Here is a 16253-nt window from a genome sequence, read left to right as displayed (position 1 = left end):
TTGCTGGTATCTATCTAGTTCTCTTAAAAGCAAAATAATTAAATGTGGTTATCGGTGAAGAGCAGGGTTTCTTTCTTTTTTAAAATTTTGTTCCACTTAAATTGTTGGCGATAAATGTTTAAAGCTGGAAATATTCTTAAGTATTTTTCAAATTGTGTTTTTTGGACACTTTCTTGGTAAGTTTTTAAATATCCTGATCAAATAAGATTGTACAAGACTTAATATTTTCTTTTAGTAGAGAAACTTTATCCTAGAATTTCTGAAATCAGTCTATGTACTCTACTTGTGCTTTTGACACTGCTGAGGAGTCAAACTCAGCCCACCTATTCTAGATGCTTTTCATCTGAACCACAGTCCAGACTAATCACACTTTGTGAAACAACATTTTTACATACAGCAGTTTGAGACTGCTATGTTTTTATCTTTTTATTCTGTAAAGGGAGAAAATGTGTTGCTTCTTACAGCTACTAAATGACAGAGCCAGAGTAAGCTTCAGTTCTTTCTTTGGACCATGTTTATAATATTAACTTTTCATATATCATTAAAAGTTGTAAAGTAGACTTGACTGTAGATTCTTTCATGTTGTCTACTGCATATACTGAGTCTTAGGCTTTGAAATATATACACTTCTTGAATTTTTGAGATATTATAGAGGATGTGATCCAAAAATAGAATATTTAAAAATTGAAAATGTGTTGTGGTAAAAGACACATCAGCATTGATTGATTACTCTCAAAATACTCCTCTTCGTTTCAAACTTTCAAACATACTTATTCCATTGTTTTGCCACTTTCTTTTCTTTTCTTTCTTTCTTTTTTTTTTTTTTTTTTTTGGTACCAGGGATCAAACTCATGACCTTGTGTTTGCCAGGCAGGAGCTTATGCCACTGAGCTAAATCCCCAGTCATATCTTGCCTCTTTTTGAAGCAGTTCTGAAAGTGCTTTTTTCATGCGTTTTCTTTTTGTGGCTGCCTCAATATCCTGAATCTATTCAAAATATTTATAGCAATTTTTCTCAAAAGCACTTAGGCGTGTCGCCAAGTCTGACACTGCATCTTCTGGCTCTTTTCTCAAGTCAAAAATGACTATGAAAGATAGATGTTTTGGATTAATTCGTGACATCAAAGCAGTCATGCTATGGACACTCATGAAAGAGGACTGCCAGAATTGTTACAAGAAACTGAAAACAGTGCTGAGATGGGTTTGTTTAAAGCAAGAGTGGAGTATTTTGAGGGAGATTTTGACAATGTATTTTTGCAGTAATATTTTAAAATTTAAAAGGTGGTATCACACCATATGTTTGAATAGCCTGACTGACTTAGCATAAATGTATATCTACAATCACTTGTTTTTAATTACAAATGAAAAGTAATTTTTCTGTGGTTAATATTTCACAAATGTTTGGTTTAGTTTCTGTAGAAAATGTTTCCTGACTGCAATGAGAGAAAGTGGAATACACTGTCCCTTGTGTCGTGGAAATGTGACTAGAAGAGAAAGAGCATGTCCAGAACGAGCCTTAGATCTTGAAAACATCATGCGGAAGTTTTCTGGTAGCTGCAGATGTTGTGCAAAACAGGTAGAGTCAATGTAACATAGTTCTTTGAAAGTTAAAAATTTTACTGTGAAGTTTTTGTTTGAATGTCCATCTTGGGTGCTATTTTGAAGAGAAAGATGTTATTTATGTTGAGAACTAGGTAGAAAACTCAAAAAAGGTATGACTAGAATTTGTTAGAATATAAGCGTTTTGGGAACCGAAGCTGAACAATAAAAATCTCTGAATTTCCCACAATGTTTATGGTGTTTTCCTTGAAGTACTTGATCATTGATTATTCACTAAATTAACTAACGAAACATTTAACCAATTCATATCCCATTGTGTTTACAGATTCAACCCTTCAATAGTTGTCTTTTTTTAATGTTTTTGATTTTTTTTTTTAACAGTAACATCATTATTGCAACTCTACATGCAGAAATGTTAGTAGTTTGGCCAAATGGATATAATTAAGGAACTTTCTAGCTGCCCATTTTATTTATGTAATTGTTTAGAAAATAATATAAGTTTGTGGAGGACTTTGATCTAGTTTTAAGGAACAGATGGAAAAATCAGGTATTGGCAAGTCACCCACATTCACTGGTCTTGGTTTCATTATTCTGTTCGGAGAAGGAATAAAGTGGTGAGGAGTGTATCTATGTACCTATAGATTTATTGGAGACTTTTTTTCTAAAAGCTAATAAAGTCAGTGAGCAAAATCTGTTGCTATTTCATGTATTCATGCAAGTCAGCTCTGCTTTTCCATCTCTTTGGAGGAAGTTCTGAACTGAATGGCAATAAAAGGAAGCTGGAAAATACATCATAGATTCCGGGTTTACCCTTCAGTAAGAAACTGAAAAATATCTCTGGTATTAACCTGGGAACTTAATTTTTTAAAAATAGTTTGAAATTCTTCCTGGATAAAGCATTTAAGTAAAGAAATGGCCAATAGCTTGAGGCAACTTCTTAATACTTTTCATTTTTTAAAAATAGTATTTCAACTGGACATGGTGATGCACACCTGTAATCACAACACGCAGAGACAGGCAGGAGGATCAGTGAGAGTTTAAGATTAGCCTGCGCTACATAGTGAGTCCAAGGCCGGCCTGCACTACATAGTAAGACCCTGTCTCTACTGAAGAAAAAAAAGTATCAAGTATAAAATTACTAATCTTGGGGGAGTATTCGTGGAAGATAGGCTTTTTGTCTATGGCCTTTGCATCTGCAGAAGGAAAATATATTAGCTATTTTTAGCACCTACTTAAGAATTCGGGGAAAGTAAAAGAATTAAGATGGGCTATGTATTATGTATTGACTCCCCATAATGAATGTAATTATGTACCGCAAAAGATACTTAATAAACAGTTTCTTTCTTTTTTTTTGGTCTTTTTCCTTTTTATCAGGGATTGAACTCACAACTGCCTGCTTGCAAGGCGGCACTTATGCTGCTGAGCTAAATCCCCAGCCCCAGTAAAACAGTTTTTAAAGAAATACATCATTGTCTTAAAGATGTTGCTTAAATGAAATATTTAATATTTTATCCCTTTTTGTTGATAATATCTCACATCTTGAATTGTTTTAAAAATCACATTTTTAATCATTAATTTGCAGATTAAGTTTTATCGTATGAGACATCATTATAAATCTTGTAAGAAGTATCAGGATGAATATGGTGTTTCTTCTATCATTCCAAACTTTCAGATTTCTCAAGATTCTGTAGGGAACAGGTAAGCCATATGCATCCTTAAAAGTAGAATTTTTATAATTGAAGTGGAATTGTTTTGGGGCATATCTATATATATTTTGTGTTAAAATTATATATATGCATTTTAATTGTGTTAAAATTACATTAAGTATCAGAACCTATGGCAGTTTCCTTCAGAATTTGTTTGGTGGACTGAGAATATAGCTCAGCAGCATAGTGCCTGCCGGGCAAGCGTGAGGTCATGAGTTCTATCCCTAGTACCAAAAAAACAAAACAAAACCCCAACTTATTTGGCATATTTAATTGTATGTAGATCAGTTGTGTCTAGAATGATTTCATGATGTTCTCAAGCTTTTGGTATTTAAAATCATTCCTAGAATGTACAGTTCTGTTAGGCCTTTTAAAAATTGATTTTGCAGCAGGAATGACTTGAAAACTTAGAGAAAAATCCTTTTTAGCAATGTAATTGAAAATTAAAATTCAACTTCATTGTTTTCTAACAAATAATTACTTGAAAATTTTATTCTGATAAAGTCATATAAAAATTGAGACTGGATACTATTATTACATTCTTCTGTCTTAGTCTCTGTCTCTTCTGGTAGTACCAGGGATTTAATTTAATGTAAAACCTTTATCTTAAGCTATATCCCAGCTTTTATTTTGAGATGGAAGCATAACTGATTGTCCTACTGTTACTCATCCAGGAATCTATTCTTTGCTCAACTAAGTTAAAATGCACCTCTGTCCTGCACATCTCTGTAATCTTACTACCCCACACCATCACACTATGTTAATTCCTATGATTTTCATAGTAAATCTTATCAGGTAGGACAATTTCCTCTTTGGTTTAATTTTTACAAATACGCCATTCTTAGACTGGGCATGGTGGTATACATCTATACTCTGAGCATTTGGGAGACTGAGGCAAGAGGATTACTGTGAGGTCGAGGTCAGCCTGGGGTACATAAGTGAGTTCAAGGCCAGCATATACTACATAGACAGGCTCTGTATCCAAAAAAACAAAAACAAAGTAAAAGTTATTTCTTGACCCTTTGCTAGTATAAATGGTTTTTTCCTGGCAAAACCTTTTAAGGTTTTGTAGCAAGATAAATGGACTTTTTTGTGTTTAAAAATTGTATTTGTTACTAATGAGCAGGACTATTATAGATTTTTACCCATAATCTTTTTCTAGCAATTTTGCTTTTTTTTTTTTTTTTTTTTTTTGGTTTGTTTGTTTGTTTTTGGTACTGGGAATCGAAACCACATTTACCAGGCAGGTCCTGTGCTGTTGAGCTGTATCCCCGGCCTAATTTCGCTTATTTCAGAGTTTAATGATTTACCCATAGGTTCTTTTATTTTTCTTTTTAAGGAATTGAACTCAGAACCTTGCACCTGCCAGGCAGATGCTATGCTGTTGAGCTAAATTGCTGGCCCCTCTCCATAGGTTTTTATTTATTTACTATTTTTACTTTATAATTTTTTTTCTATTGCTTTTTGGTTTAGGGTCTCTATCCAGGTGTTATGTAATAGGCATCTTTTTTTCCTCTTGATTTTAATGGGAATGTAATAGAAAATTTTACCATCAATTATGATGCTTACTATAGTTTTTAACATTGATATTCCTTTTAGAGTTTTAAAGTAACTTTATTTTTTTATTAATTTACTTTTTTGGTACTGGGAATCAAACTAATAACCTTGTGCTTGCCGGATAAGTGCCATGCTGCTGAACTATATCCCCGGCGTAAAGTAACTTTAAAAATATTTATATGCTGCATATGCTCCATGATGTCCGGAATTTGACTTCTTTATTAAATGGATCTACTCAAATCAGAATAGTTCATGGAAACTTATACACAAAATACACATGTCTGCCTTAACTGATATCTGGGGTCTAAAGTACGGACCCAAATATTCTGATATCTTGGGTTTAAAATACATATTCTGCCTCAGATGTCAATGCACAATTATAAACCCAGAACTCAGGAAGCCAAAGCAGGATAATTGCCATACATTGGAGGCCAGCTTCAGCTGTATAGTGAGTTCAAAGTCAGCCTGGACTACAGAGCAAGACCTTGTTTTAAAGAAATAGAATAGAATAGAAGCAGAACATTGCAGTTGTATGTTTAGTAGTTGATATGGTTGAGCCAGGCACAGTAGCATACATCTTTAATCCCAGCATCCTGGAGGCTGCAGAAGGATCTCAAGTTCCAGCCCAGTCTGGGAAACATAAATGTGGCTAGACACGGTCTCGAAACAAAACAAAGCAAAATAAAACTACACATTTCTGGATAATGTGATACAAAGATGACTATGGAAGACTAGAGTGATGATAATGCAGGTCATACTGGAAAGTAGCTGTAATGAGAAAGCAAAAAAAACAAAAACAAAAACAAAAAAACATTGAAAATCACTTTCTTAAGGTGGATACCTCATTCCTGGAATCCCTACACTTTGTGAGTCTGAGGCAAGAAGATTTCAGAGTTTGAGCCCACCCTAGGCAGTTTAGTAACTTTGTTTCAAAATTTAAAATCAGAAAAATTTAAAAGATTACTTGGGACCCTCAAGATTGCATACTATCCTGTCAGTAAAGTAATTAAATATGTATTTCCAGTATTTGTATGTTTATTTTAAAACAGTGCACATCTTTTGAAAGCTGGATAATGTTTTTTTTTTTTTTTTTTTTTTTTTTGGTACCAGGGATTGAATTTATGATCTAGCACTTGCCAGCCAGGCGCTCATGCTGCTGAGCTAAATCCCTGGCCCCAAAAGCTGGATAATTTATGTAAAATTTAAGTGCAAAGCAAGTTGTCCCCAAACTTGTGAGCTTCCTACCTGCCTCAGCCTGTTGAGTGTTGGGACTACATGTGTATGCCACCGTGCCCAGCTGAAGAACCTTTATGGAAATGACCACATGAATGAAATCTTTAGCTGATAAGTGACAGTCCCTGGATGGAGCAGCCACGTCTTTTCTCAGGATTCTAGAATATTCCTTATCTGTGTGACTTGGGTGTAGGGTACAAGTAAAGATATCAGAATGTTCTACGTAGTAAATGTAGTGAAGCCTAGTTTGTTTCTTTTAAGAGAATAAAATATAACCATTTAAAATGTTCAGATATTTTCTTAAACCTGCTTCATTTGAAGGAGGCTGTAACCTTAAACCATTTCATAACTGTGTGTAAAAAGTGTGTTTTTGTTTTTTTTGTTTTTTCTTTCTTTTGGAGACAGATTTTTACTGTGTAGTGTAGGTTGGCTTTAAACTTGCTTTTGTAGCCTGAGCTGGTTTTAGCCTCACAGTGATCCTCCTGTCTCAGCTTCCCAAGTGCTAGGATTATAGGCATGCCCACCATGGATGAGTCTACATCATTATTAAAATTCTACTGGTAGAGGAATAGAATTAAGATAAATGCAAAATTCTGCATACTCTAATACTTTTGTAACTGCTTATTCATTTTAAAAGACATGAGTAAGACCCTAATAAGCAGTCCTATTTTAATTTACTTGAAGTAGTTAATGCCTTAATTATTTTATAGTCAAGAACCATTTGAAGTTCAGAGTTTTGAAACAAATTTAGTGTAGTCTTTATTAACAGTTCAAGTTAACCTCTAATGGACTTTATTATTTGGAGTATTAACTTTTCTTTCTCTTTGCTGCTTTAGTAATAGGAGTGAAACATCCACATCTGATAATACAGATACTTACCAAGAGACTACAAGGTAAGCTTTTGAAAAATACTACCACTTCACTAAATAATATTCATCACTTTATCAAATACTAATTTTTGGGTAGGTTTGTGATACTGAGAAGTGAACTCAGGGCTTTGTACATGCTAGGCCAAGTGCTCTATCACAGCTGCATTCCAGTCATTTTTTTCTTTCAGTTCTAGATTTTTGAGCTAAACTTTTACTCAATTCTCTAGTTTATAGTGCTAGACATTAGTAGCTTAGAAATAACACACTTGCTGCTTTTAAGATTTATATCAGATTAACGAAGATGGGGGTGGCATGTACCTGTAATCACTGCACTCAGGTGGCTAAAGCAGGAGGTTCTGTGTGTTTGAGGCCAACCTGGGCTACATACATAAAAATTATAAGAGGTAAACAATTCTCTTTGACTGTAGTCAGGTTTCTTCCATGCACTGCTTAAGTAGAGTTAGTAGTGTTGAAACTGTCCCTTGGTGACTGTTGAAGATAATGAAAAACCCAGTGATGCTTGATCTTTAGAATATTTTGGGTTTTTTCTTTTGTCTTTTTCGTTTTTATTGGTACCAGGGATTGAACTCACGACTGCCTGCTTGCAAGGCAGGCGCTTATGCTGCTGAGCTAAATCCCCAGCCTCTGATCTTTAGAATATTTTGAAGTACGTTATTTTGGTGATGTGTGTGTGTGTGTGTGTGTGTGTGTGTGTGTGTGTGTTGTATGGTAAATTCCTAGGGTGCAAGATAGATGAACATGTTTCACTGTCATTCAAGCTACCAAGAAATGAGATGAGAATTGTGGCCATTTTGTATATGTCTTAAATATGATGGAAGCCTTTTAAAAGGTTTATACCCCTAAATCTATGGGATACAAGGTTTCCAAACTGTGAGGCATTGCAAGTTATTGAAGATTTTAGAGGACACAGAGTGACATTCATTAGCATTACATGAATGATTATAATTGAGGTCCAGACTATTTTGGGGGAACACAATGACATTTGTTGGCATTACATGAGAGATTATAATTGAGGTCCAGACTACTACCAAACAGCTAAGTGTTTTTGTTTTGGGCATCATGAAAAGATTAACAAGCAGTAGTACTATCAGTTGAGATTGAGAACTTTTGCTGTCTAGATCATTTGTTGAAAACATAATTTTAAAGTGACATAATTCTTGAATGGCTTGTTATGATTTGTTAGCTGAATAAACTTTATTTATTTATTTATTAGTTCTTCTGGGCATCCCACCTTTAAGTGTCCCTTATGTCAAGAGACCAATTTTACCAGACAACGCTTACTGGATCACTGTAATAGTAACCACCTATTTCAGATAGTACCTGTGGTAAGTACAAGTGTGCATGCTGATCGTTTTATTTCATTTCATATATAGAAAAGGAAAGATCATTGATTTAAATTTAGTGTGGGGAGGCAGGGCTCAGTGGTGCAGTGCCTGCCTGGCAAGCGCTAGATCTTGAGTTGGATTCCCATGTAGAATGTAGAATGTAGAATGGGACCGAGTGAGGTGGTACACACCTGGAATCCCAGCACTTGATAGGCAGAAGCCAGAGGGTCACCACAAATTCGAAGTGAACCTGGGTTAGTTACATAGTGAGTTCAAGGCCAGCCCAAACTGCCTAGTGAGATGCTCTTAGAAAACCAAACCAAACCAAACCAAAAATATGAAAACAGAAAAGTTGCTGTCAGTAAGATAGACTTTTGTCAAATGATTTGATGACTATAAAAGTGAATTAAAATTCCAGTAATTTAAATCATAAAACTGGAGATGCTTGTTGTGATGTGGTATAGAACAGTCTAGAGAAAAAAAATGGAAAGAATATGGGATTGATTATTGAGTAATGGCAGAGTGTATTTTTGTTGGGCCTTTTAATTTTTTGCTCTATCAGCTGTAGTCTTGTGAGTGTAATCAGATGGATCTGTTGCAGGTGAAAACACTTATAAATAAGACTAAAGCCAGTAGGTATTTTTAATTTGTACTTTTATAGGACTTACAGTATACGACTTTATAAAACAAAGAAGGAAAAGAATCATACTTTGTTTCTGATATACACACAAGTCTTTGATGGCATTTTGAGGGTGATGGGACCTATTTGATGAAAGAGAGCTGAGTGGGTTCCAACATAGTAGCAGTAGTTTTAGAATAACTCACTTTGGAGATGAGTTTCCAGAGAAGTGACTTTTAACTGTGACTTGTGGAATAAGAGTTACTGAACTGAAAAGAGCTTACTGCCCTTTCAGCTAAACATTTTGGTGTGACTATTGTCTTCAAAAATCTGAATATCAACAAAAATGGTACTTTTTTGGATGTTAGGACAATTTGTGAAAAGCATACCCTGCACTGACTTGAAAATTGCCTTAAACTCTTGCATATCCCTCAGGAAACTATCACCTACCTTGCTTTTTGAAAGGGCATCAGCTTCTTTCAGATAAACAATGCCAATGGAAGTTCCTAGGAAATCCTTTCATATCTAAGAGATTTCACTTTTATATTGGATTACCAAGTTGTTTTTCCTATATAGTATTGAATGTATTGTAAACTGTTACTAGTGGCGGTTCCTTTTATATCATTTCAGTATTTCATCCGTTTTTAAAGTTGTAGTATTTCATTTAAAACTTTAAGGCTACCACTTAAACTTTAGGATTACTTCATTTTCAGTACAAATGAATGAAGCTAATAATAGTTTTTTATAGATCAAATGAGATTATATACTACATATTATATTTAGGCAGTTAATGATAACTCTGTTATAAAGGCTGGATGTGGTGATTCTGTTGAAACTGTAAATGGAGACTAAAGTAATAAAATAAGAGTTCTCATTACATGGTGTTATATTACTGTTATTTGAGGTAATTTGGTTGGAAGTGATGTAATCATGGAATTTGGCCTTTTGAAATGGTTTTCATGTATAGGCCTGCCTTGAAAATGCTGCAGTTTGATTTTAGCTCTCCAATAAAGCAAGTTAAAATGAAATTATTAAAATTTTAAAAAACTTCCAATGTAAATAAAAAATAATTTGACACTGTCGTTTTTAAGTCTGCAACAGTATTGTCTAACAAAACCAGCGTACATACTTTGATTAATACTGAAATTGCAGAAAAGGAAATTAATGATCAGTTAATTTGTTGAAAAAAATGTCAGTAGATTTACTTCATGCAGAGTTGCCACAAGCCTTCGGTTTGTACAAAAAAGTTTGGTATAAAATGCAAGCAAAGTGTAGTAAAACAAGATATGCCTGAAGTTTTCAGTAATATGAAAGCCTATGTTGTTTTAATACTTTCAATAATTATGTAACACTTGATTGTTTTCATTATTTTTTTATTCAAAACAATCTGTTTTTTGTAGACATGTCCTATTTGTGTGTCTCTTCCTTGGGGAGATCCTAGCCAGATTACTAGAAATTTCGTTAGTCATCTAAATCAAAGACATCAATTTGATTATGGAGAATTTGTGGTGAGTTCTTCCAGATTAAGAAAGTACTGTTTAAATTTTCAAATTAAATTAACTCTTCAATCTAGACTTGAGGTTTAAGGCAAGTAGTTGGATCATACTGACTGGATGTAGAGTACGTTCTTATATATAATAATATTGGTGAACTTTAAAGAAATGGTGAGAGTTGAATTTACTGTCTATACTAGAGAGAGCATTAAGAAAAGATCAAACTCCTGCTAGGCACTGTGATGAGTGCCTGAATCCCAGAGTACTTTGGAGGCTGAAGCAGGAGGATTACGAGTGAGCTCAAAGCCAGCCTGAACTAAATAGGGTGTTGATGGCTAACTTGGACTACCAAGCAAGACTCTCTCAGACAAATTGGAAGAAAAGAAAAAGGGAAGAACAAACTTCCAGATAAATGGTGATTTATAGAAAAACTATCTATAAAATTAAGGAAAAATTGTATTTGACAAGTAAAATTGGAACAGCATATTGAGGAGGATGTATTTCTTATCAGGTGTAAATTGCTTATTAAACCCACTGTAACAGTGTCTCATCTCCAGCACATGAAACCAAGTTTATTTACTTTTTACCTTGATTTTAAATGGAGGAGCTTAGTTATTTTGTAAAGCCAAGTTGACAGGTTAACAAGGTGAGTGGAGGTAGTTATGTGAAAGTGACTCCACCCAGGCTGGGAACCTGTGTGCTTTTCGTACACAGAGTCCTTGCTCAGTCCCCTTACTGCAGAAACAAAATAAAACAAGAGGTTCCCCAAAGCAAAAATGTTGTTAGGATTTTTGTTTAAAAATTAGGTGGTTTTTTATTATTTATGAAAATTGGATTTTACTGAACTTGAATGTAGTTAAATCTAATTCAAAATTAATTGTGACAAAGAATGGGTGATACTTGTTTAGGTAAGCACAAGTATGTGCAATTCTCACAAAGGCATGGACAAAGTTTACATTTTTCCTTTCCTCTCCAATGTCAAAATTATATAATTTTTGACACTTTTTTCAATTTGGTGGTAATTTGCATGTTTAATCTTTTTCAAAACAGTTATAAGTGAATGAATTGCATGTTTAATAATCTTTTTCAAAACAATTAAAAGTGTAGGTAAAGTTGACATGTACTCTGTTGTCTTAGTAATTTTATTTCATAACTGTAGAGTAGTACTCAGTTTTCCTCATAAGAAAAATTAGTGTGTCTGGAGGACTATATTTTGAAAAAAAAAAATATTTCCTGAACTACTTTTGATCTAATTGTCGGATTGTTTTACCTGGCCATAGAAAACTGTGGCTTTTTTGAGGTTAAGTAGAAGCCTTTATAATTTAAAGCAAAATCATGGGACATAAAGTTGATAGCAAATAGCATTTTTTAAATTCTTTTTTGTTTTGGTCCTGGAACTTGAATTTAGGCAAGCACTGAGCTAAATCTGGCCCAAATAGCATTTTTGAAGTTAAGGAGTAGGTGGTTGTTTTTTGTTTGTTTTGTTCTGTTCTGTTTTGTATGTTAGCATGTACTTGTGCATGCTGATAATACAGACATGTTCCACCACCAAGCTCTACTCCCAGCTAAGAACTACTTTTCTCACCTAATTCAGAGTGAATGAGCTGTAGTTTTTTGTTTCATGTTTTGGTTGAAGAGCTGTTAATTACTCAACTGTTAATAAATGCATATTTTCTTTAAAATTAGTTTGCCTTCAGATATTTGACATTCTTTTTTAGAAAGAACACAAATTTACCTCATATGACTGGATTACAATTAAGTAAAATTTTTATTAATTATTACCAGGCACTATAAGTTTCATTCTCTGCCAATCTTCTGATGTTATTTATTCCTGAATAACTAACTGAACCTTATTTTTAATTAAAGTTGAAGCATTTCAATGTTGTTTGTTTATTTAAGACATAGGGTCCTGCTGTATTATTCAGGCTAGCTTGAACTCCTGGGCTCAAATAACCTTTCTTTCTAACCATCAAGAGTAGGGACTATTGGGGCTGGGGATTTAGCTCAGCGGCATAAGCGCCTGCCTTGCAAGCAGCCAGTCGTGAGTTCGATCCCTGGTACTGATAAAAAGGAAAAAGACAAAAAAAAAAAAAAAAAAGAGTAAGGATTATTGTGAATGGCACATCACTGTGCCTTGCTTAATCTTACATTTTAAAGTATACTTTATGCTGTATGTAAACTGTCCTTGAGTATGTATAATGTATATCCAGGTGTGTAATATAGTAGGAAAAACACTGAATGATTGAGTATTTTCCTAATGACATGTTAATTTTTTTTTTAAAAGAATCTTCAGCTAGATGAGGAAACCCAGTATCAAACTGCTGTTGAAGAATCTTTTCAAGTAAACATCTAACATCTGTAGTCCTCTGCATCTTTGTACCTGCAAGTGCCATCTTGAAGGGGGAAAATTACATGAAGTCATCGTTTCAATAACTTGATGTGTATATTAATAAAAGTACTTCAATCTATTTAAGTTTTTTAATTAAAAAAATAAAGGTGGGCCACCTAAAGTTTTTATTTTATCCTCTTGATACGTATAAAAAAAGGAAAGTTACATTATTACTTTAAAAGCATGAAAAAGATTATATTTCACTAATGTAGTGGTAGAAGGGAATCCCTGTTGTACTTTATCTTTTTTGATATTACATGTGATTGGATTTTTCATTGCTGTGTTGCTTTTGAAATTTGGTGTAGTTCCTTCCATACGCTTTTATGTACACAAGCAACAGTAGCAAATTCTGAAAGATGCTATTGATGTAAACCTAACAAATCTGAGCCAGTTGTCAGAGTTGCAGAATGGAAACTTGAAGCGCTAAATGGAATAACCCAAAGGAAATTTTTAAAAATACATTCTAGAATTCAACTATGAAAAAAATTGTATTTATATAACATTTAGTATTTTTGAAAACTAGTGAGATTTTTCTTTAGCAACTAAAATTTTAAAAATACATTTCTTTGATGGGCAGCAGGTCATTTCAATCTTATTTGACTAATTGGAAGCCTGATGTATCCCAAGCTGTATAACAGCTCTTTGGTCTCAGAACCTTCAAATAGCCAGTGTTTCTCAATAAGTAAGATGAGACTTACAGTAGAAACTTTCAGGTGGTAATATATTCTATAGACAAATAAGATGTTTAAAGAAATTCATTCAAAGCTAAAGATATATATGCATACATTTTTGTATGTATACATATATACATTACATATATATCTTTGCATGCAATTTGTCAGGTTACATACAGAATTTCTATTAAGGATTTTAAAAATGGAAAAGCAATATAGGATTGAAGTGTTTATCTGACTTGATTAAAATTTTATATGTCACTGAATTTTTAAAATGTAACAAATGTTAAATGGAATAGTTGGCTGCTTACATCTTAAAAATTGAGTTTACACACTGTTACCTGTATTGTGGTGCTCATTTGTTACTCCCAAAAATAATGTGCAACTGGTAAGTTTTTACCAGTCACTGTTTCACTACTTTTTAGTCAAAATGAAATTTGTTCTTAGTATTCAGTAATGGAATCCTAAAGTATTTGGTGGAAGGGCCACATTACAGAATAAAGGATGAAGAGTGGATCTGCTGACATTCCATAACTAATATACAATGTTTTATGCTTTCATTAAAATAAATAACTAAAAAAAAAACTCAGAAGTAGTTTGCTGCTAATATATACATATATTTTATAAAATGATATATTTTGGTTCTTTTAAAACCCTTGTTGACTTTTCTACAGTGAACAATTTTTTTTAAACTTGATTTAATAAAAGTGTTAACCTTTTCAGTCAAACAGTAATGATTTTATTTATAGAAAGTAATAACAGTCACAAAAAAGCCGTATAGCTTAATGTCTTTGTTCTGTCATTCATAAGTGATATTTACTATCTAGATAAACATTTTCTCTGCAGCTACATAAGTAATTTTAAGAACAACTGTATAAAGAACTCTTTAAAGAGACTTTGGTCATAGTTTTCTCCAATTTAAAGCAGTAACTTCAGTAATTTCTTTCAAAGTTTAATGTGTCCACTGTCTCACCTTAAACCATTCTGGAATTTCCAAGATTCTTTAAAGATAATTGTAGTACAGATCTTGATGAAGTTGTGTTTTGAAATTTTGTGAATATGTTACATACTAATAGTCTGGTGTGTCTTTCATATAGGCTTTCTCATAAGGAAAACAGTGACTTTATTTGCTTTCTATGGGAACTTCTCAGTATGGGAATAATTGTTCAAAAATCTCCCCTTCTGGGCAGGGATTTAGCGTAGTGTCAGAAGTACCTGCCTGGCAAGCACAAGGGTTGTGAGTTTGATCATCGGTACCAAAAACAAAAACTAAACTCCCTTGCTTTTGTCAGTGATTTAGGAATAAGGATGGTTAGATTATAGATTTAATTCATAGTAATTTCATTTCTGGAAAAAGACCTTATTTTTAATACTGCGTTAAGATGAGTCAGGATGAAAGAGGAAAACTGTTGATACTTGAATACCTAAGTTTCACAAACTGCTTAAGAAAGCTTTCTCAACAGATTACAGTTTTTGTTATTACACACAGTCTTACTCAAAATGTTTGGCTTTATTTTTGAATTACAAGTGGCTTTCTCCTACTTGTGTGTCTAATTAAAGTTATGTGTAGAGGCAAACAGTATTTTAACTCACAACTCAACTTGAAAGACATGTAGGAGATAATCCATTATGTGCACTCAAGAGTAGATGGACAAAAGCTACCACTTGCTGACATTCATCAAGTATCTATGGGGCAAAGTCTTCTAGTCGTGTTAGTCAAACAAAAAGGTAGTTAAGTGGTTAATAGCTTTATGTAAGATACCGGGGCTATGGGAATATATATTGCCAGTTACAGTGTCATGTGGTAGTTTGGCTGCTTATAAGTATCTTCATTAAACCACATTCTACAAAACCTCCATAAGGGCAAACAACCCTCTATAGAAAGTGGTATTTTACCTTGGTAGAAAAAATGTGACCCAGTAAACATGTTAATACATGTAGTCTAAGATTCATAATAAAAATAAGGCATACCATGATACCACCTAGTATACAATTTTTAAACTTTTGTACAAACTTGAAAAAAATTGAAACTAAAGTATGAGACTAAGGGGAGGGGAATACAGAGACATCAGGAAAATGTTAACAGCTCATATCACTTATTTCTAACCCAACAGCAGTTGTCCAGTTGGGGTGGAGAGAGGGCAGTCATAGTCTTTCACTGTTGTAAACTGTGAAATGGGTATATTCCATTGTGTACTTGGTTGACAAAATAATGCTGTTTTCTCTGTCATTTATTAGTGCTGGGGATTGAGCTCTGCCTCATGCATGCTAAACATGTGCTTTATCAGTGAGTTATACTCATTAGCCTCCTATACAAGAGGAATTCTTAGGAGTGTAACTATGAATGGGACTGTTGCACAGAATTCAAGAGAGTAGGAATGTGGATACGGAATATGAGACACTAATCAGATTAGTTACAGCCACTCAGGAGGACATAGAGAGGAAGAAAGAATATATAGAGTAGACAGGGAATTTCAGATGAATGGGCATAATAGTTACGTAATACTGAAGTTGAACAATAACCTGAGTGGTCAATCAAGAATTATTGCTAGGATCCTGCTAAGTTCCGTTGTTTCACAACTTACATTACATGGTTTTGCCTGCTTTTTACTTCATAGGGAGCATACAATATTTTATCCGGGTATTTTACTCAGTTTTTTGTTTTTAGTCAGTTTTCCTATGCAGTTCAGGTTGGCCTTGAATATGTCTGACTCCAGCTTCTGAGTGCTGAGATTACATACTTGCTCCACCACTACTAGCTCCCATTTTTCACTCGTCATACTTGATTCTTAACAAGAAACCATTCTT

At 33.7% G+C, this 16253-nt stretch overlaps 1 protein-coding gene across 5 annotated transcripts in view; it reads left to right on the top strand.

The window, feature by feature from the left end:
- The window catches only part of Rnf138 (ring finger protein 138), a 29467-nt gene extending 15294 nt beyond the window's left edge, over window positions 1–14173 (top strand). For 3 of the 5 annotated variants that reach the window (XM_005005556.3, XM_063231791.1, XM_013157195.2), the window contains 6 exons: window positions 1410–1575; window positions 3142–3257; window positions 6892–6948; window positions 8159–8270; window positions 10290–10397; window positions 12667–14173. In XM_005005556.3, coding sequence (XP_005005613.1) covers window positions 1410–1575; window positions 3142–3257; window positions 6892–6948; window positions 8159–8270; window positions 10290–10397; window positions 12667–12735 — 628 coding nt within the window. In that variant the 3' untranslated portion in view covers window positions 12736–14173. The remainder of the gene's footprint in view (window positions 1–1409; window positions 1576–3141; window positions 3258–6891; window positions 6949–8158; window positions 8271–10289; window positions 10398–12666) is intronic. The other 2 variants (XM_003474098.5, XM_005005557.3) reach the window with 2 other exon arrangements.
- Window positions 14174–16253: the final 2080 nt, after the last annotated feature.

The sequence above is a fragment of the Cavia porcellus genome, unplaced genomic scaffold (genome assembly GCF_034190915.1).
Source record: "Cavia porcellus strain 051 isolate PalLab524CR breed Dunkin Hartley unplaced genomic scaffold, mCavPor4.1 scaffold_20, whole genome shotgun sequence".
Lineage (NCBI taxonomy): Eukaryota > Metazoa > Chordata > Mammalia > Rodentia > Caviidae > Cavia > Cavia porcellus.
This window is presented reverse-complemented; position numbering and strand designations above follow the sequence as displayed.